General features: G+C 41.8%; 1 protein-coding gene across 3 annotated transcripts in view; it reads left to right on the forward strand.

The window, feature by feature from the left end:
* Positions 1 to 344: 344 nt before the first annotated feature.
* LOC119783685 (perforin-1-like) overlaps positions 345 to 22895 on the forward strand; it is a 36648-nt gene continuing 14097 nt past the window's right edge. The window contains exons 1-6 of one of the 3 annotated variants that reach the window (XM_038285314.1): positions 345 to 495; positions 925 to 1194; positions 1272 to 1351; positions 1602 to 1647; positions 1744 to 1889; positions 1986 to 2097. In XM_038285314.1, the coding sequence (XP_038141242.1) occupies positions 934 to 1194; positions 1272 to 1351; positions 1602 to 1647; positions 1744 to 1889; positions 1986 to 2097 (645 nt within the window). In that variant the 5' untranslated portion in view covers positions 345 to 495; positions 925 to 933. The remainder of the gene's footprint in view (positions 496 to 924; positions 1195 to 1271; positions 1352 to 1601; positions 1648 to 1743; positions 1890 to 1985; positions 2098 to 22895) is intronic. The other 2 variants (XM_038285315.1, XM_038285316.1) reach the window with 2 other exon arrangements.

Here is a 22895-nt window from a genome sequence, read left to right on the forward strand (position 1 = left end):
CCCCTGTTGCCAAAGAGCAAAACTCTTGTGCAACTGATATTCAGAACTCTGTCCAGGTAGGTTTCATTAAAAATAATTAGCTTTTTTGAACCTTAACCACAAATTAATACATTTAATTCAAAATCCTGATTCTGTCCATAATAATATACACTTTTTTATTTTGAAAAAAAGGGAAACATTTGGTAAAAATCTCAACATTTAAAAGTGTTTTCATATGATCTACTATTTGGATGTTAAACAAACAGAAGGGGGGGGAAAGTGCCTTATGTAATATTTATCTTTACTAATAAGCTCATCTTATTTAATTATTATGCTTTACCAAGGACATTTCCTGTAACCCCTATCAATATCAGATGGTTCTATGTTTGTTAAGCCAACCATATATCTTTGGAGCTTTTGGTCCTCCTCTTTCTGTCCTCTTTATAAACTGTGGTCCTCAGCTCATTCTCCTCAGGTCTTGCTTGAGCTGCTGAATCTGGAAGTGGCTCTTCAACAGTAGGTTTTTCAACTTTTGCAAATGCTTGAAACTACCAAAACTAGCCCTGTTTCATTCTTCAACCAAAAGATAAAACTATAAGGAGTCAATTTGATCATTTTTGCTAATGCACTGCTGAATGACGGAGAAAATAAAGTTGAGCTGGGTTTTATAATGAGTGAAAGACTTGTGTTACTTCTGAATTTATATCATTACAGTTAATGTTTTTTTTTTCTTTTAGCTTTACAGTCTTTGAATTGTAAATTGAGAAGGCTTATTATGTCTGAATAACGGCCATATTAGTGTTAGTAAACTCACGATTTTGCATATGGACTATTTTAAAGTAAATTTTTGATGCGGTGTAATTATGCCTAACATTCACTCTTTATAGTACTAGCCATCTACTCTGAAACAGCAGTGATTCATGAACTTTTCCATTTCTTTTTTAGCCCCTAATCATGGCCGTCTGCTCGACCTTGATGCCTCTTCTGCTAAGCCTCCTCCTGTTTCCCTGCTCTGTTCTCTGCTGTCTGAATGGGACTCAAGCCCAATGTGATGCTACTCCATTTGTACCAGGCCACAACCTGGTAGGAGAAGGTTTTGATGTGGTCACACTGCGCAGAAAAGGCGCTTATGTGATTGATTTTAAGACTTATCTGAGCTCCAGTGGAACCTGTACCCTCTGCTCCAACCCTCTTCAAGGGAACAAGCTCCAGAAAGTACTGTCAAATCTGAAATAAACACTATTGTGTATTTCATTTGTCAAATATTAATTGTCCTGCTGTTTTATTTTAAGCTACCATCTTCTGTAGTGGACTGGCGTGCATTCAGCACATGCAGTGCTGATATCGAGAACAGTTTTCACACTTCTTCAAGGTACAATGTCAAAAAATATCATAACTAGGATTTAGATACTTCATTGATTTTCTGGAGAAACATTTGTTCTTAAATTGCTACTACTTCATGAAAATAGCTTTTCCTCATTTTGTCACATTACTAAAACAAAATGAAACCTACTTTATAGACAGTTACCATCCTCACAATTCTACCTTTTGCATTTTTAAAATTTCTTTTAATTTGCCTGTTGTTTTGACATGTGGTAATTCATACTAATATGTGCCAACAGCTCGATGGTTAATACTTACACAACCCAAGACAGCAGTGACTGGACGGTAAAAACACATTTCAGAACTACTTTGAACACAGAATGTCAGAAGCTCATCCCTAATTATCAAACAACTAAACAGCCCTTTTTGTCTTTTTATTAGTTTGGATTGGATATACATGATCATAGCGCCTCTGGCAGTCTGCAGCTGGGAGGAACCCGCTCCTCTGCCTACAATTTTGCTTCTGAACGAACAAGAGAGGACCGACACACTTTCAGCATGCACAGGGTCACCTGTGCCCATTATGGGTACAATAAACTTTAGATTTTTTTGTTTTAAGTTCAGAGGTCATATTCATTAAAATGGATAATGATTTTATGGTCTAACTTTCTCTTGGTGTTTAGCTTCCGTGTGTCAAGCACTCCATCCCTCAGCCCAGAATTTAGATCCCACTTAAACTCACTGCCAAGTCACTATGACTCCAACAGTACTGCTGCGTACAAGGATGTCCTAAACATCTACGGCACACACTAGATTGGCTGAAAATTGATGTTTGGGACTGGGACCCTGGATATGATGACCTTATGATTTCATGCAGTAAGCAACTGAGCCAGTGGAGCAACTCTTTCACCTGCTCTGGGATGGGAAACATAGAAGTGAAATACTCTCTGAAGTGTGATCCCTACCTCACTGGAGACAGATGCGACCAGTATAAACCTGCTCCACAGTAAAAAAAACTGGATGTCATCAGTTAATTCATTGACCTTAAACAACACACTACTTTATGTAGCATTGTAATCAATTATCTTTATACAAGGTCGATTTATCTTATTTTTTATAATCCATAATTTTACAGAATTAATTTCAGGATTTGTTTTTTATTGTAAACATCTTTAATTGTACTTTGCATAAATGTTATTAATGAACTGTTACAATTCCCACTTTTCCATCTGGAACCAATAACGTCATTTTGAACTGACCTGACTTTTATTTTAAGTAATTCGTTTTTGTGTTTTATCAACTACACTGTTGGAAACAATACTACCTTGATAATTACACGTATATATTATTTGGGTGAACCAAAATCTTTCCTGATGTTTCAGCAAATTTTTGAGATTTAGTCAGTGAGATCTTCTAGGAGCCTTGATCTGAATCTTATTGAGCATCTTTGGAAGGAGCTAAAACCTTGTCACCCTTCAAACCTAAGACAACTGCAGCAGTTTGCTCATGGGTATTGGACCAAAATACCTGCTGAGAGGACCAGAAGTATCTGTTGTAATACAGTAATTTGAAAATGCAGGTCAGGATGTGAAATACTGCCACCCACTGGTGCTTTGTATGTTCCGTTTTGTTCACTTCAACAAAGTTAAGTGAAAATTCAACAGTTTATCGGCCCAGTTGGTCACAAGTAGTTCCAGTAGAAGAGCTTAAAATAGTGGTTTTACACGGATTCTGTGTAGAGTACTCTGTGTTGTGGGATTCACAATGGAGGGCAGACTGTTTATCGACAAGCTAAGTGGACCAGACAACCGGGCTACGTGCAATAAAAACTCAAGTGCGTGGGGATCCACAGCCGGAGGAAATTGACAAATCCACATGGAAATGTTTTAAATTTGTCAAGGAGGGACATCTGAAATGAAATTGTCCAAAGATAAGAAATAAAAATCAAACCCAAAAGGCAAAACAAGTGACATGTGAGGAGAATGAAAATTCTGAGAGTACAACTGAAAGTGCATTTGTTGCCAGAGAGAATAATCAGGGTGAAAAAGTGAAACAATTCGAATGGCTGATTGATTCTGGAGCGTCAAGACACATGACATGCTCAAAAGAAATACTACAGGATTACCAGGAATTCACATAGCCACAATCAGTGAGACTTGGTGATGCTAGAGTAGTCGATGCACAAGGACTCGGCAATGTTAAAATGAGAATGACTTTCAAAGTTAGTGATGTCAAAGATGTCATAATGTATGATGTACTGTATGTTCCCAAGCTGTGTGAAAATATTTTCTCAGTGGGAGCTGCTGTGAAAAAAGGGAATACCGTGCAGTTCAAGAAGACCCGGTGCTACATGCGTGGGAAAGATGGAGGGGAGTACGCCTGTCCATCATGCAGCAGAAAGTGCATCAGTTGCAGCCCGCCTATGGCATCAAAGACTGGGCCACACTATCATGCCGAAGGAGCTGAAATCTCTGATGGGTAAAACTGACTTTTCTAATAATGAAGAGAACTCCTTCGGTGAAGTATGTGTGGAGGGCAAGCTGTCTAGAAAGCCATTCAAGTTAGTGGGAGAAATGCAATCCTATGCAGACTGAATCCATAGGAAGGTCAAAGTACTTTGTGACATTCATTGATGACTACTCTAAATGCTGCAAGGTATACTTCATGAGGCAGAAAAATGAAGTGCTCAGCAAGTTCAAAGAGTTTGAGAGAACACCCCCCACAAGGGGGGGTGGGGGGGTTGGGGGGGGGGGGGCGGTGTTGGGCAGTCCGGGTCTTCTCTGCTAGGTAAGAGAAAAAATAAGGGAGAAGGAAAGACAGTTTGCTCGGAGGGAGAAAAAACTGCCGGAGAGCCACTGGAGTTAATACCGAATCGGCAGGGCATGTTCAAGGGACATAGTTGCAGGGAGTGTTTTAGTTCATAGTTTCATAGTTTCGCCGAGTTTATAAGCCTCAACCCAGCTCGAGGGCTGGCTGAGAAAAGTTAGCCCTTGCTAGATGCAGCTCGGAGCTACTCAGTTAGCGCCCTGGTTTCCGAACAGCCAGTGGTTCCACTGAAGTAGCCGGCATGGGAGCAACGCTGCCCGGATAGCGCCCTGGTGACGAGGAACGCCAGAGGTTCCTCGGGCAACAAGGGAGGGACTTCATCAGCCACCCGGCTGGACATCTTGTGCGGCTCGCACACAGGTTTTCTTTTTTTGTTTCACTGGAAGACTGGGACTACGGTACTGTGAGTAAAGGACATTTGGAAAAGGATTGTTTCTTCAGTTTACACAGATAACAGGCCTGTAACAATTTATTTCGGGGGGTATTTTCTTTTGTGTGCCTGCTATTTTGTTTAGTACCTGTGCAGGTGTTTCGAAGTTTTTGTTCTAGTGTGGCCACACGGTTTTTCTGTCATTTTTAGAGATTATTTGCCCTAGCAAAGCGGCTGAGGAGTACTTTTTTTTTACTGTGAGGGGGAGTTTACTGGGGAATTATCGTTTGTGTTCAGTGTGTTTAAAATAAATACCTGAGTTTTGACCACTCACTGAATAGTTCCATAGTTTAAGGTATAGCTACAGAGAGAACCCCACCACACTTAAGTGATCATTGGACATGATTCGGGTTACAACAGTTGTGGCAAGTAAACTTGCTAGCAACCTGCCGGTGCATAGCTTTGACTCCGACACCCATGTTAAAATAAAACAAGCCTACTCTTGTGATTTTATCCCAGTTGACATGTCCAGCATTCCCACAAGAGAAACTGCACTTCAGTGGCCACACCTTAAAGGTATAGCCAACCAGTTACAGCCACTAGATACTAAGATTGTGAAGTGGGTTTGCTAAATGGCTATGACTGTCCATCAGCACTAGCCCCCCTAGAAGTTCTTACAGGACAACTAACTGAGCCTTTCGCACAAAGAACCATACTTGGTTGGATATCATTGGGTCTAGTGATCACCACTTAGACAGAGAGGGAAACCAGAGTTATGTGCATCGAATCGAAGTTAAAGAAATGCACACACCCTCTACAGCTGATATGCTAAAAGTCTTGGAGTCAGACTTGAATGAGAGAAACTTTGAAGATAAGTACGTGTCTCAGGAGGACCTCTATTTTTTACAGCTCCTCAGTGACACAATAAAGCAGAGAGATGATGGACATTACCAGATGCCCCTTCCTTTCAGGGATCACAAGTCACCAGCCCTTCCCAACAATAAGAAGCTAGCTACAGTTCGACTGCACTACCTAAAGAAAAGGCTCAAGGCTGACAAACAGAATCATGAGCTTTACATTGCCTTTATGAGACACATTATCAGCAGTGATGATGCAGAACTAGTCCCTCCTGTGACTGATGAGACTGTATGGTACATCGCACATCATGGGGTTTACCATCCCAGGAAGCCGACAAAGTTAAGAGCAGTCTTTGACTGTTCTTCCAGGTTTCTTGGCGTCTCACTGAACGATACTCTTCTCACAGGAACTGATATGATTAACTCCTTGGTGGGAGTGCTCTGTCATTTCAGAAAAGGGAAAAACTGACATGTTCAGTTTCAACGTAGATACAAAGAACCAGCCTCCTAGTCGTCGGAGCATACCATCAGTGATTTCATCTTTGTATGACCCACTAGGGTTTGTAGCCCCTTTTTGCTTAAGTGGTAAAAGTATAGTACAGGAGCTCTGCGGTAAAGGCATCGGATTACCGTATTTTCACGACCATAAGGCGCACCGGACTAAAAGGCGCACTCTCAGTTATGTGTCCCATTTCTGTATTTAACACACACATAAGGCGCACCGGACTATAGGGCGCGTTTTTTATATACAGGTACAAGTCCTCTACTACCTTTAAATACCTCTACTGCGTATTTAAAAGTACAGCGGGGGCAAAACTGAGTATGACTGTGCTTTATTCATGTATTTATTACAAAGTATTAATCAAACCTGGCAGCTGGCCGTGAGACAGACACATCGCAGATGACACAGCGCTGTGGTCACTCCTAAATTAACTTAAAATCCTGAAACCTGCTGACGGAATATGTTCGCTTTTATTGCCGGTATCCTGGTGCCTGCAGCTAAAATTATTTAGATGAAAAACACCTGCCAGCAGCCGCGGTGAACCCCAGGCTGCCCAGCCTACAGGCTGCTGATGAAGAGATTTCTGCTGTCAGCGCACCGCTGGTATGTGGGGGTCTGAGCGCCTCCGACAGAAATAGATAATCTGGATGAACTGACTGCAATTATTAAGTTTTCAGGTGGACTTTCTCACTTAAAAACATATTAAAACTACTTTATTCCCACTGATCACAGCAAATATAGCTGCAAGATTTAGATTATTTAGATGAAAAAACACCTGCCAGCCACCGCGATGAAGAGGAGGAGACGCGCCGGGGATGCTGTTGAATTAAGTTTTCAGGGAGAAAAATACAGCGGGAGCAAAACTGAGTATGATTGTGCTTTATTCATGTATTTATTACAAAGTATTAATCAAACCCATCAAAGTCATCATCCTCTGTTTCTGAATAAAACAGCTGCGCTAAATCAGACATGCCAGTTTCCCCTTCTTCGCTGTCAGTCACTTTCCGTGCAGCGCAGCTCCTCAGAAATAATGCCGGCTTTTGCGAAAGCTTGAACAACAGAGCCAGCAGACACTTTAGTCCAAGCATCTACAATCCATCCGCAAACGGTGGCGTAATCTGCCTGGCGCTGCCTTCTTATCCTGAAACTGTGGTCTCCGTCGGTCATCCATCGCTCCCACGCCGCTCGCAGCCTTACTTCGAACGGCTGCTTCACACCGATGTCGAGCGGTTGAAGCTCCTTTGTCAGACCCCCGGGATAACGGCGAGCACAGCGTTTCACACACATTTGATTCACCTTTTTTTCACATCGGCTGTGAGATGGGCACGCAGCGATGGTGATGCGTGGAAAAAACCACCTAGTCTTCTCACATACACCTGCCTCAGCCACGCATCCATCCAGCCTTTTCCATTTGCGTTAATATCATATGTCATCAGAGCGCTGTCTGTCTCGCTGGCAGCTCCCAGATCAGCTTCTCTGATTGGTTGATGCGGCGCGTCCAGCAGCAAAACTTCAATTTTTCCATCTCGAGCAGCAGAAGCGCGTTGGCGGCGCTTCAGATGCTTAAACGCTCCCGACGTGCTGCACCAAAATGCGCTGCGGGACCTTTTGCTGCACCTATATGCGCGTCAACCATTGACTTTGCATGTAAACACGCTGCTTCTGCTGCACCTGCTGGGTCCGGTTCACACCGATGTCGAGCAGCGTTAATTTGTTTCCCCATGTTTTTCACATCAGCTGTGAGATGGGCACGCATGGAGTTACATATTAACAGCGATGGTGAGGGGTGGAAAAAAAACACCTGGCCTCCTTACATTCAGCCACTCTTTCATCATCTCCTCAATGAGGTGGTCTCAAAAGTCGCAGTTACAACACACATAAGGCGCACCGCACCATAGGGCGCACCGCACATTTTGAGGAAAAAAAAAGACGTTTAAGTGCGCCTTATAGTCGTGAAAATACGGTAGATGATCCCATTCCTGACAACCTACGTTCAAGGTGGGAGGACTGGAAAAATAGTTAGGAAAAGCTCAAATTAGTTGAAGTACCCAGATGTTACCATCCACCAGAACTAAAGGACATAATTAATGTGGAGTTGCATCACTTTTCTGATGCCAGTAGCATTGGCTATGGGGCATGCTCCTACATTAGGTTCAAAAGTGATAACAACAAAGTACACTGTAGTCTGGTCATGGCTAAAGCTACAGTCACACCTACCAAAGTTACAAGCATCCCACAACTAGAACTCTCAGCTGCAGTCATCTCTGCCAAAATCAGTGTAATGCTAAAATCAGAGCTTGAGATGCACATTGATAGGGAGTTCTTTTGGACAGACTCCCAAGCTGTTCTAGCATATATCAACAATGAGGCACAAAGATTTCATGTCTTTGTTGCAAACCGCGTCTTGCTGATTAGGCAGATTACAAATCCTAAACAGTGGCACTATATTGATACAGCTCAAAATCCAGCAGATCATGCTTCCAGAGGCCTTAGTGCATCGGTGTTGTGAAAAAAAAAATAAACTATTCATCCTAGTTAAATAAAAGGAGATCGATGGATTTCACTCAGTCGGCACATGTATTTACATCTTTGCAAAGAGAGAGCAGTTCATCATACAGCCCTTATGGCAGCATTCTGCCCTGTTCTGCATGAGCAGCATTCGTTCCCCCTTACTTACAACAATGGGAAAAGTAGACAGAGTCAAAACAAATTACACACACTTTGGCTAACAGTAACATGTTATGAATAAACCTTGAGAAAGAATTTGGTTTGTTATGGGAAGAAGCTATTTCTGGCCTACAAACACCATCCTATAGAGAATTGTGTGGCCTTCAAGGTGAAACAGACTGAGTGAAAACTTTTATAATGAGTGAATAGGATGAATTAATATGTAATAGAAGAGAAATCAAAATTTTCTGACAACAATCGGAAATCATGAAAACTTGCTGGTTGTCTGGCCCAAAGTTTCTGTTTCTGCAAGAGATTTCCTTCCCAGCCACCCAGCCAGCTGAGGTGCTGGTGGGAGATCCCGAAGTTAAAGTAGCCAAAACCTTTAAAACTCAAACAAGTGAGCAAGACATCCTCCTCAGTCGCCTTGAAAGGTTTTCGAGCTGGTCAATACTACTTAAAATGGTTGCAAGAATAAAAAGACTGACAAATAAATCCCAGCATGGCAATATTATTACAGTGGATGAACGTTAAAGAGCTGCTGATATAGTAATACAACTTCTCCAGCAGCAAGCCTTTCCTCAAGAGCTAAAGTTGCTGAACACAGATGAAAGCCTGCCAACCTCTAGCCCTCTTTTCCTGCTGGATCCCATTCTAGATCATGGACTTCTCAGAGTTGGCGGAAGACTAAAACACTCAACGCTTTTCAAAGAGCTGAAATACCCAGTCATCCTCCTGAAAGACCATCATATTACAACATTGATCATAACTCACTTTCATGAAAAGATTTGTCATCAAATCAGAAGCCAGACACTCATGGAAATCAGAGCAAATGGGTTTTGGGTGATTGGTGGGAGCAAGCAAGTTGCAAAGCTAATAAGCAAATCCGTGCAGTGACGAAAACTTTGTCGGCCCTCAGAGGAACAATAAAGGTCAGAACTACCAAAGGAACGAGTCGAAATCTCAGATCCTTTCATTTACTGCGGAATGGATTGTTTTGGACCTCTCACCACCAGACAAGGCCGCAAAGAGCATAAAAGGTATGGACTCCTCTTTACCTGCCTCTCTTCATGTGGAGTCCACATTGAAATGTTAGAGAACTTCTCTACAGACTATTTCATTAATGCCCTTAGATGCTTTGTCAACTTAAGAGGAGCTGTAAGCTGTACTGTGATCAAGGCACAAATTTCAACGGGGCCAAAAATAAGTTGAAGGAAGCACTCAAAGAATGTGATACAAATGCTCTGGAGGCGTTTCTTGCAGACAAACAATGTGAATTTGTATTTAATGCCCCCTCCACTAGCCATGCTGGAGGTGTGTGGGAACGACAGATTCGAACCATAAGGAACATTCTCAATGTCACCATTGCCAAATCACAAGGCAGGCTGGATGATGCTTCTCTAAGAACAATGTTTTATGAGACTATGTCTATCATCAATGGTCGACCACTCAGTGCTGATGGAATTAATGACCCCAAGTCACCTGAACTTCTAACTCCAAACCATCTCATTTTAATGAAATCAAAGGTTGCTCTACCTCCCCCTGGACAGTTTGTCAAGGAGGACCTATATGCAAGAAAAAGGTGGCGCAGAGTTCAATTTCTCACTGAACAGTTTTCGAGTAGGTGAAAAATGGAGTACCTTCTAAACAAATCTATAAGACAGAAATGGCACCAGCCACGGCGCAATCTTAAGGTGAATGACATTGTAATCATCAAGGAAGACATGGTTCCCAGAGGCCAGTGGCAACTGGGTCGGGTTGCTGAAACTCCAGAAAAGAGGATGGCTTGGTGCGCAGAGTCAAGCTTCAGGTTGGCAATTGAAATCCAACAATGAAGTGGGACAAAAAACCCACAAATCTCATATAGTTGAGCGACCTATTCAAAAACTTGTAGTTCTTCTAGAAAATCACAAACACATTTATTGCTCTCATGTTTGACATATAACAGCAAGGTTGGTTATTAATGTTAACTGCATTTTGTTTGTATACTACTCCCTCAAATGTTTGTTGTTAAGCTGGAAATCATGTATGAATAGTTTATTTTTTAGTCATACATGATTTGGTGGGAGTTCTTTGTTTATAAGCTGAATCAATGTTGTTACTCCTACTGTACAGTAGGGGGTGCTGTAGCTCAGTTGGCAGTTAGCTGCGTGCAAATAAGAAAATTTCTGTTACCTTATTGTCAGTCAGTGCTCAGGGCTTAATATCTCACAGACGAGAGAACGAAAGAAGGCACTCTTTTTTTTGTTAGAGATTAGGACTGAGTGCACTTTTGTCTGAATGCATCTTGATGAGGCTCGATAGCAGCAGATTTATGGACCTACAGCTAAAAACCTTGCAGCCCTTGGACAGCTGAGCGAGATTGTCATGATCTTATCTAAAGCTCGGACCCACATGCAGAGAAACCAATTCAGATAGACCAAGGAAAAGGTTTAACAGGTTTTATTGAAGAAGTTAAACAGAGGACGAAGTGTTGCTCTGAACACTGCTCAACCGGAACTGTAAAGTGAGGGGAAGACACAGCGGTTTATTCAGGCTCAGTGGGGAATATGACTCTTGAACTTGAAGAAGAGGATTTGGTTGCCGACTCACTCAGAGAAGTTGTTGAATCCTTGACTCTTGTCTGTGTGCCGTGGTTCCAGTGTTTGTCTTGCATTTGACGCACCACTACAAGATGAATCGACAGATTCGGCGGTATTCATTGGCGGCAAATCATTGCAGCTTGGTGGCGGTGGCGTTAGCATAGTAGCATGGACGACGAGATGATTGAAAATGAACACAACGGAGATCTAGTCCTATTGGCAGACATCCATTTAAAATGTAGGCAACGGCATGAAAAAAGTGGTTTCTACTTTTACTTTTATACTTTAAGTAAATTTACAAGCCTGTACTTTGTTACTTTTACTTGAGTAAAGAAGTTTAATCAGTACTTCCACTTTTACCAGAGTATTTTTTAACACAAGTATCTGTACTTTTACTCAAGTACGGAAAGTGAGTACTTTTGCCATCTCTGGTTTTCTGCCCAAATATATAAATATATATTTGTAGATTTTTGTAACGGGGATAAGGATAATTCAAAACAGCTTTTTTTTTAAATTAACCTGTTCTCTACTCCCAAACTCCTCTCTTTTCATTCTTGTAAGTTTCTTTTGAATGGATTTGATTAAAGTTTAAGTCCCTCGGTATAAAATAAATATTTTGATGGAGATGAGAAATCTGCTTCCTGGTTGGTGAATAACCAATAGTTTGGATCCAATCATTTAAATAAACTGTGTTATTTTTATTTTTTTTATATATATATAAGAATTGTGCTATAATTTCTAGTCACCGATCTGTTGCTGCTATATTTTAATTTGACGAACCGGAATTTGTCGATGTTCTTTTTCCTGTTTGGTGCGATTGCAATTGCGGATCTTGACCTGGCCGGACCGGAGCAAAAAATAGCTCGGCTCCGTAATTTGTCGGTGACGGACGGAGAAGACGTACGTGGACGGAGACGTCTGAGGAGTAGCGGTGGATGTGGAACGGCTCTCATTGAGTTTCCATGAAAGACAAGCGCTCCGCACGACGTACGTCAGCGGGGCGGAGCGGAGCGCTGACGGAGTATGTGGAATCTGGGGGTAAGACTCAGTTGATCCCACTTGGGAGAAGGCGGTCTGAAAAGGTCCAGTTTGCAGGAAGGCTTCCTGCCAAAGAACAAACAAAGTTGAGACTCAGTGAGAAACAAGCGCTCAGTAAAATTCAATGTGATCTCAGCTTGGCTAGAGGACAAAAAACTCAAAATGCAAAAACTCAGATTAGACTCAGCATAAACAAGGCTTGGCAAGAGTACCCCAAACTGGCAAACACTCTGGCGTCGAAGTAGTAGCAACCAGCAGAGCACTCCGGTGCTTGCCATAGCGGGTGTGTGAGGAGGCGAACTGGAGCCAGAAGCCTCCTGGTGGTGGAAGGGAGAAACACAAAAGACAAGACAAACAGACGAACACAAAAACTGGGATCCTGACAGTCACTTTGTTTCACTTAAATCCTCTAAAAACCTCCAACCTATAGCTGCACCTATCCCCATCTCACCCTGACAGGATTCCCCAAGGTTTAGTGAAAAATTGGCAGCCCTGCATAATTTGTATATTTAATACATTTGACATTCCAACGTTTCTTTTTATGTTGCTGTAAATTGTTACTTCTTATGAAGAGGTGCCTTAAAAAACCCTACGGTTTTCTCAACCTTTCCTGAAGATTTTTAACTGTATATTGTTGTTTTTTTGTATGTGCAAATAAATCTAAACAGTAGAACAAAACCCCTAAAACGACTAGATGCAAAAATAAATGACAAAGTGAGAAAGTTTTAATTCTTTTATTTTCTGTTTTTGATTATTTTGGTCCTACATTTGTATTGACTTTTGCATGACTGGCTTTTATTGCATGATCTGAGCATACCTTTTTAGCACTTTAAGGCTTTCCAGCGGAGCAGATGAGCACACATACAGTGTACATTATTACAAAAACATTATCATTATACTTTTTTTTTTTTTTTAGCTTAAATTGAATATTATACTTAATTTATGTAGAAAAAAAGTAGATATAAAAATAAATGTGAAATCAGTTGTTGAAATATAACTTAAGAAACAACCTTGTTATTTTTTTAGTGGTAAAGAAATTAATCTTGAGCATTATCTAATCATGCCCTATAGTGTTTTTATAAAAACACTTTACCTCCAAAAGAAAACTATTATATTTTGGAAGGCAGGGGGCGCTCTTGCAGAGCTTAATTGACTCTGTGGTGGTGTGGAATTTTGGATCAGCTGCTTATTTGCAGGAAAGGAAACAGAGCTGAAGAGCTCATTCATTAAAAGACTGCTGAATCATAAATAAATAAACTTACTTTGACTAACTGTTGGACTTTAAAATTATTGCTGCTTCCAACAGATCAAATAAGTGTTCACAACTGAACTACTGGCAGGACCTTTATCCGATCAAGATATATTTACAATGTTTCTAAACCCCTTAATTTGGGTCTTACAGATCTTAATAATTTCTTTTTGACAGCTCTGTATATGTTGTTTTTAAAATCCCTTTTATTGCAAATGTTTTCACATTCTTGTAAAAATTACTGCAACATGTATTTTTTTCTTTTCAAATTAAATATTTCAATTTTTTTCTCTATGTTTTTCTTATGACTGAACAGTATTTTCTTAGAGGGGTGCTTCTTTTGTCCTCTGCTGTAAAGCATAACTTAAAATTTTTGTTTTTTTTATATTATTATGTTTTGCATGTAAATTTATGTCCTCTGACTACTTGTTTTTGCCACTGTAACAACTACATTTCTCAACTGTAGGACAGATATCAAGAATGCTGAACTAACAACAATTTCAAATGTATCTGCCTAAAACCAGGTCTCTACAAGATCTCTACAACTCAACCATCTTACCCAAGCCACCTGAATTTTTGGCTTTAAAAGCATTCATTCTATCATAGTTACTTCTATTTAACAAAACTACATTTAAAAGCATATGTTTATATATTAAACATTTTCTATATCAGTATCAGCAATGCTAAGTAAGTCATTCTTATTCTTCTTAACAAAACTTGCATAACATAATGTTCTCACACTAATATAAGGTAAGCCATACCTATCGAATAATAGAAAGATAATTTACTTCAGGTTCTTTGATCTTTGCAATTTTAGTTACTGACGATAGACAATATTTCAATCTGAAAAACTCACACAAAGAGAAAAGATAATTTGGGAGAAATGTATTGATACTTTTGCGCTCAGACCTCGGCAGGAAACATAGTTCCCCTAACTTTGATAGATATGCATGAACAGAAGCAAAGAATATGGCTGTGGAACAATGAACGCAGTAAAAGTCTGGGAGGAATGAGACTCTGATGAAGCTTTAGCTATGAAGGTGGAGGAGGGGCTGGAGGTGGGTTGAAAGGGTGTCATCTGAATGAAGTCATAGCGAATCCGCTGGCTGTGCACAGGAGCAGACAGGTGCATAGCGGAGGCCTTCTAAGATGAACTTTGAATATCGATTGGCTTTCATGGAGGTGTGGTTCAAAGCGGATTGGCTCTGTCGCAGGTGGATGTATAAAAAGCAATGAGTTTCTTCTATAAATAGTTTGGAACTTGCATGACTGACAAAAAAACAGTTGTATCACTTCCACCTCTTCTTGACGGCAATAAAGAGTTCGGTACTGCTGGTGTGAAGTCAGCTTTATTAAAATTCTTCTTATTATTTCTTTTCCACTGACACCAAAACCACCGTCGAACTAAAATACAACATAAACTTAAATGAGATGGTTTCCTTTGTACAAAATGACATAAAAAATAATATAAATACATATAAACATACCTCGCTGGCTGACCCTTCCTTTTGAGGTAGAAATGAGAAATAAAGGACCTTTTAAACTAAAATTTCTCTGTAAAACTTCTTGCAAATGTCATGCCTTCATGCTGTGTGCATCTTTTTCTTCTAGTTTTCCAGCGAACATGCTAGATTCCACTTCCTAAAGAAGCCTTTCAAAATAAGACTCATAATAACAAAAAATCTGCATAATACAAAATAAAACATGTAAACCAAAAAATATGGTAGTAAAAAGTTGTATAGAAAATACTTTGTGGAAGGAAAGAGAAACTATGAAAAAGTAAATTACCATAGTTCCAGCAAAAATAACAAGACTGCAATCAAATAAGACCATCTTATTGGATATAGATAAAAGCCTTTTACAAGTGCTAATAAGTGTTTGCCTAAACTACTTTCTAAGACAAATGCTAAATGCTTGATTAGTATCCTACATCAAACATCTTGTAAAATATATAATTTAATCTGAAAAAGAATGTTTGCTATTTAAACATAATCCTTTTTTCAAATTGAGGAAAAGTGTAAAATCAATAATATTATCAAAACATAATAAGTTAACTCAACTCAACTCAACTTTATTGTCAAATGTGCTACATGAAACATACAACACAGATGAAATTTCCATCCCCTCAACCCCACGGTGTATAATAAAATATAAAAATATATATATATATGAGCACGAAAATAAAAACCTAAGATATAAAATAAATATTAAAATATTAATATGTAAACAGTAGTGTGAATGGTGCAAATAGTGCATAGAGTAGCAGTCCTGGGGAGAGTAGTGGAAAGTAGTGGAGGATGGGGATATTGGGGGGTCAGGGAGGGGCGAAGGGGGGCAGGGCAGGGAGGGAATTGAGCATCCTCACTGCCTGATGGAAGAAGCTGTCTCTGAGCCTACTGGTTCTGGCCCGGAGACTCTGCAGCCTCCTCCTGGACGGCAGCAAGGTGAAGACATTGTGGGCGGGGTCACCTGCGATCCTGGTGGCTCTGCGGGTGAGGCGGGAGTGATAAATGTCCAATAGAGAGGGGAGGGGGACACCGAGGATCTTCCCAGCTGCTTTCACGGTGCGCTGCAGTGTCTTGCGGCAGGCTGCAGTGCAGGCTCCATACCACACGGTGATGCTGCTGGTCAAGATGCTCTCGATGGTGCCCTTGTAGAAGGAGTGCAGGATGGGGGACGGGGCTCTTGCTCTCCTCAGTTTCCGCAGGAAGTAGAGTCTCTGTTGGGCTTTCTTTCCCAGGGACGCGGTGTTGGTGTCCCAGGACAGGTCTTGAGAGATGTGGACACCCAGGAACTTGGTGCTGCTCACCTGCTCCACCTCAGCACCATTGATGATCAGGGGAGCGTGCTGGGCAGGCCTTCTCCTGAAGTCCACCACAATCTCCTTTGTCTTCTCTACGTTCAGATGGAGATGTTTGTCCTGGCACCACGTGGCTCACCTCACTCCTGTAGTTTGTCTCATTGTTGTTGTTGATGAGACCCACCACAGTTGTGTCGTCTGCGAATTTGATGAAGATGTTGGAGCTGAATGTTGGAGTGCAGTCGTGGGTCAGCAGAGTGAAGAGGAGGGGGCTCAGCACACATCCTTGGGGGGCCCCCGTGTTCAGTGTGATGGTGCTGGAGGTGTTGCTGCCGACCCGAACAGCCTGTGGTCTCCCCGTCAGGAAGTCCAGCAGCCAGTTGCAGAGGGAGGTGTTGAGTCCCAGCTGGACCAGTTTGCCGATGAGCTGCTGGGGGACAATGGTATTGAATGCTGAGCTGAAATCGATAAACAGCATTCTGACATGTGAGTCCCTGGTCTCCAGGTGGGTGAGGGCTGAGTGGAGGGCGGTGGAGATGGCGTCATCGGTCGAGCGGTTGGACCGATATGCAAACTGGTAGGGGTCCAGATTGGGGGGGAGGGCAGACTTGATGTGTTGCATGACTAGCCGCTCGAAGCACTTCATGATGATGGGGGTGAGTGCGACAGGGCGATAGTCGTTGTGGCAGGTGGGGGGCGACTTTTTCGGTACCGGGATGATGGTGGTGGCTTTGAGGCACATCGGGACGACAGCTTGTCTCAGCGAGATGTTAAAGATGTCAGTGAAGACATCCGTGAGCTCTGCAGCACAGTCTCTGAGGACGCGGCCAGGAATCCCGTCGGGACCGGGGGCTTTCCTGGCGTTGATCCTCCTGAGGGTTCTCCTCACGCAGTCCGAAGACAGTGACAGCACCTGGTCACCGGGGTGCGGAGGGATCCTTCGTGCTGGGGTGCTGTTGTCTACCTCAAAGCGAGCGAAGAAGTCATTCAGCTGGTTCAGCAGGGAGGGGGAGTTGTCACAGGTCTGCGGTGGGGGCTTGTAGTCCGTGATGGTCTGGATGCCCCGCCACAGGTTTCTGGAGTCTCTGCTGTCCCTGAAGTGGTCGGCGATCCTCCTGGAGTGCTGCCTCTTGGCCTCTCTGATCCCCCGTGACAGGTTGACCCTGGCTGTCCTCAGGCCTGCCTCGTCCCCAGCCCTGAAGGCAGCGTTCCGGGCCTTCAGGAGCCTGGGAACGTCCCCTGTCAACCAGGGTTTCTGGTTAGCCCGGATGGAGATGGTTCTGGAGACCGTCACGTCGTCCATGCACTTCCACATGTACGCTGTGACGGTTTCTGTGTACTCCTGGAGGTCTACAATGTCATTGTATGTGGCTGCATGTCTGAAAATTCTCCAGTCAGTGGTAGAAAAGCAGTCCTGGAGAGCCTCTCTTGAGCCCTCTGGCCACACCCGGATCTCCTTCTTGGCTGGTTTAGTCACCTTAACCAGCGGTCTGTAGCCTATGCAGGGATTAGCATAACAGTGGAGTGGTCTGAGGCACCAAGGTGGGGGAGGGAGAGGGCTTTGTAAGCTCCCTTCTGAGTGGTGTAAACATTGTCCAAGATGTTGTTACCTCTTGTGGGAAAGTCAAGTAAAATGAAATCATTCTTAATATTTGTTTCCAATTTACAGAGTCAATAATTGGTGCCTGTCATAGCAATGCAAGGAGCATAGAATGCCTCTGCGTGATTTAACATCTGGAAATGGACTCTATATCACTGCTGGGCATGACCTTTTCCTTAAAACACAACCCTGCCAGACTTTAAAAATAAGACACCACGGACTCTACAAAATAAAAGCCTCTTCATTATATACACTAGATGTCATGTCACAGATTAGCAGACCGCGGTCTGGATCTGGACCCATTTGCTGGCTAACCCAGACCCAACCTAATTTAAAACATTTGTAAATTACTGCATTTTGTCCAACAACATTGTCTAACTTCACTTGCACCGCTTTCCTGTTAATATGGTAAAGCCATCTGGAGCGTCCGGGAACAGGCTGCACGTGATACAAATTAGCCAATGAGCTGTGTTAGTCAGGGTCACTGCTGCTAGCCACTTTTAGACACAGCAGGCAAACCTGTGGAAAGCTGGGCGATGGGAAAGAAGGAGAAGATGATGAGAGAAAGAGAGCAGAGAAAGAGTGGAATGCTGGAAGAACTGCGGTGAACTAGTGAAAGAAAAGTGAAAGGGTGTGCTCAAAGATGACCCTGCACATTTTAAGTATGTTTGGCTCAACCTGCTGCTGTGAAGCAGGATTACCCACCATGACCATGATAATAAATATTGATCCAGGCTCAAAATGAGCACCTTGATATGTGCTTGAGAATGGCTTTGTCGCCATTCAAACCCAGTTTTAAAAGCCTTGCAAGACAGCCTCTTCTCTCATTAAGCCATAAAAAATAAAAAAATAATAAAAAAAAATAGGTCAGTTCAGGTGTTTTATAAAATATATGAATATACAAACCTGAAAGATTGTTGTTCTCTACTTCAAAAAAACTATTTAGTTTTTAAGATGGAAAAATGCTCTATTTTTTAAAATGTTTTTTATTTAAAAAAATCAATGTACAACATAAACACCTAATTTCATTTCAGTTTTAAATTCAGTTTAAATTAACAGATTATAATTGAAAATTTCTTTAGACCTTTACTGGTTTTTGATTTTCTTTATTCAGGGCCTGCGGATTTTTAATTGGTTACCCCTGACATACACTAATTCATTTCGCCATGAGGCCCATTGTTACGACCCCAACTCAACCAGTTTCTTGAAATTAGACTATCAGGGCCTTTTCACAACATACCTGAATGCACCTTTCCAAATAAAGCTCTCCCATTTTCTCTGTAATAAAGCAAATAATAATCTAATAAGAAGGAAAAAGTACTTTCAACAATTGTAAATGGATTCGATATCCCTCCAGAGGCTGACCGCTAACGACACAGTCCTGCTAGACCTTCAAAATAAGACAACAGGTCCTCTACAAAATAAAAGCCAATATAATATACTCAGCAATTTATTGCATTATAGGGATCTTTATCATTACCCACTCGCAATTGGGTCTGGCGACACCAGTTACCAGTAGGTGTGACAACACCAACCGCCACTAGCTGTTATGACATCAGTCAGCCACTAGGTGTGGCAATGCTAGTCGCCAACAGGTGTTTTGAAACCAGTCCCCAGTAGGTGAGACTACACAAATTGCCACTCGGTATGGTGATGCCAGTCACCATCATCCATGAACAAGTAATTTGCTACCTGGTATAGTGACATATGCCAATGTAAGGTGAATCCAACTAACCCCATTAGGCCTTTGGTTTGTTGAAAACCGTCTTTGCTTCAGAGGGTCCGTTGATTCGAGTGCAGGTCACTTAGATGGAGTGAAATAAAGAGACTGGACAATGAAGATTTGATTTTTTGCAAAGGGAGAGCAGCAGCAGCACGCATCTGCGAAAAGCAACTCTGATCTCCTCTCTAACACAGTCTCTTTTTATTATCTTCATCAAGGAGAATCTTACAATCACAATTTCACACAGTCCCACAGAGTGGTCATACTCCCTACATTCCTATCTCCATGTATGGAGTTGTTTCCTGTTTTTCTGCTTCAACAAAATCAGCTCTTTCTGTGTGTGTGTGTAGCAGCATGGTCATTCTCAGCCTTCCACCTCCACATGTTGTTTTGTACACTCTGTCCTGTAAATCTGCCCTGATACATGTGAACAATAAGTTTTGCTGCAGCTTTAACTTAGGTGTTTACTTCTTTTAGCTTAAACATGTATATATATCTTCAGGTGCCAGTCCAAATAATATGCACACATGTGGTAGGCACCTCCAAGATCTCCTTTGGGAATTTTCTAGTTCAAAATACTGGGCTAGAATTACAAAGCAGAAACATTGTATTCATTTTAGTATAATCATTATTAATTTTATATGATTATATAAACCCTTATATAAAGCTCCCCCTGTAACACATGGCTTTCTCATGAGTCAAAATAGCAAGATTGTTCTATAGGTGTGATGATCTGGAAAGGAAGAGCATTTCAGATCCAGGGAAACTTTAAGAGGCCCCTTATTTTATTTTTTTACAACACTGTTATGAGGTGGGACTTCCTCAGGTGTTTGCTGGATGCAAAATTATCAAATTAATGATTTTTAGTTATGACTAGGTGGGATACAAAAGGGATCAGATTAGAATCGCCCACAGTTTCTTAAGAAATGCTGGGCTAGCAGTGTATTACCCATCACAAAACCGCAGAATATGTGACAGCCCTGTTATTACAGCATTTAATTTTGAGAAGAAAGTTAACTATTGCCAATTTGTTACCAAATCATTGGAGCAATAAAAAAATCTACAGTCTCCCTCCTCATGCACTATTCATGGTTAAACAGACAAAGTGGATTGGAAAACACCAAAGTGGGAACCAATACAAATTTTTCTTAGGCACCTTAGGTAAAAAAAATACTCTCCAGAGGTCACATATTATGAGGTGAGAACACAGGCCTGTTTTATATTAGATAATCCTCAGAGATCTCTAACACAGCACATCATTAAAGGGGAACGCCGTTTTTTTTACATTGGGCCCTTGATTTTAGGTTATTACATCATGTTGTACTCACCCATATGAGTTTTGGATCTGTCCTGAAGATATCCTGGACAGCTCCAATTTTAGTTTGTGCCTTCAAGTCTTTTGCCCATAAGAAGATGTTACTTGGATATAACCTATCTTCAGAACATATGGGGCGCATGCGCAAGTGGTAGTGCTACCGTTTGTTTGTTTTTTGTTTGTCCGTTTAACAAAGTGTCAATTTCAGGTAAATAACTTAAACATAGTACACCACCAAGGTGCAACATGGAGTGTGTTGTTGTCTTTGCACTAATCTTACTATCGCTTGCTTTGGAGCAAGCTGGCATACTGCGACACATCCGACCAGGATTGTATACTCCAGAGACTTTCTTTTAAATTTTCAAGCGACCGCGGACAATGGGCCGCCTCCTCCGGATCTGCTGTTTCCGGACCTAACAGAACTTTATGCGGATACTGCAAATAGAAACTTTTCCAACTCATCACGCCTCAAAATCAGGAAGCGAGATAGGAGAGGCAGGGTGCGACAGCGATCAAGACGGCCCTTGGCACGCATTCCCCTGCCTTCAATCATCTTACCCAACGCGCAATCTCTACAGAACAAAATAGATGATCTCCAAGCTCTTGTGTGCTACCAACACGAGTACAAGAACGCGTGCATCCTCGCCCTGACAAAAACTTGGCTTGGAGAGAAGGACACGAACGGGGATATGGCTATCGATGGTTTCGGGATGCCACTGCAGACGGACCGGGATGCCACTACTACCGGGAAGATGCGTGGAGGAGGTGTCTGCTTGTACATAAATGATCGCTGGTGTAGAACAACACTAGTACGAGAGCAGCTTTGTACAAAGGACAAAGGACAAAACATACCCTAATAACAAGCCCTGGGTCAGTAAACACCTGCAAACCTTGCTGAAACAGAAAAAGAAAGCATTTAAGCAAAATAACTCCACTGAATTACACAACATCCAAAAACACATTAAGCATGAAATAAGAAAGGCTACGTTCGGAATATAAGCGCAAACTGGAGCTGAAACTGAGCACCAACAGCCTAGGCTCAGCATGGGACTCAGTGAAAACAATGGTTGGTTTAAATTATAAAAATTCTAAGAAATTGGCCTTGGATGATTACCAAACTGACTACATTTTAGCCGAGGAGTTAAACACTTTTTACACACGGTTCGATAGGAAATATGATTTTAAAAAGGAAATCTCAGATTTCGAACATGAACTGCTAACCACCACCATGCCAGCAATTTGTTATTCCCTACCAGATTTGGTGAAGGCCTTTAAATATTGCAAAGTTAAAACTAGCCCTGGACCAGACAAGATATCTGGTTGTCTTCTGTCCTGCTTAGCAGAGCAGCTTGGCCCAATTTTTTAACACATTTTTAATCTGTCTATGGCCCTTCAGACAGTTCCTGATCTACGGAAACAATCCACAATAGTTCAGATAGCGAAAAATAATCACCCTAGGACCCTGAATGACTTCAGGCCCATAGCCCTCACTTCTCTTGTAATGAATTCTTTAGAAAAACTGGTCAAAAATAACATTATTTTAAGAACTAATCACCTACTTAACCCCCTGCAATTTGCATACAGAACAAATATAGGGGGTCCTGGATGCAACCATAACCCTGTTAAATCTCATTCTCAAACATCTTGAGGGCCCCAAAACCCATGTCAGGACAATGTTTGTGGACTTCTCTTCAGCGTTTAACACCATCCAGCCCCACCTGCTGGTGCAAAAGCTTTTACACCGCTTCCAACTGGACTCTACCATCTCCGGCTGGATACTGGATTTCCTCAACAACCGATCCCTGCGAGTGAGAGTAAACTACCATCATTCTGGACTGTCTTTTACATTTACAGGTTCTCCTCAAGGTTGCGTTTTATCTCCACTTCTTTACATCTTCTACACTGATGACTGTTGTTCTAAAATTGACAATTGTCAAGTTTGTGGACGATACTGTCATTGTGAGCTTGTTGGAGGACAGTGAAACAGCACATGGCCCCATCATTGACTATTTCACAAACTGGTGCCAGGAAGCCATGCTGGAACTGAATGTCACTAAAACAAAG

This window comes from Cyprinodon tularosa, unplaced genomic scaffold (genome assembly GCF_016077235.1).
Source record: "Cyprinodon tularosa strain WSP-4 unplaced genomic scaffold, ASM1607723v1 ctg21, whole genome shotgun sequence".
Lineage (NCBI taxonomy): Eukaryota > Metazoa > Chordata > Actinopteri > Cyprinodontiformes > Cyprinodontidae > Cyprinodon > Cyprinodon tularosa.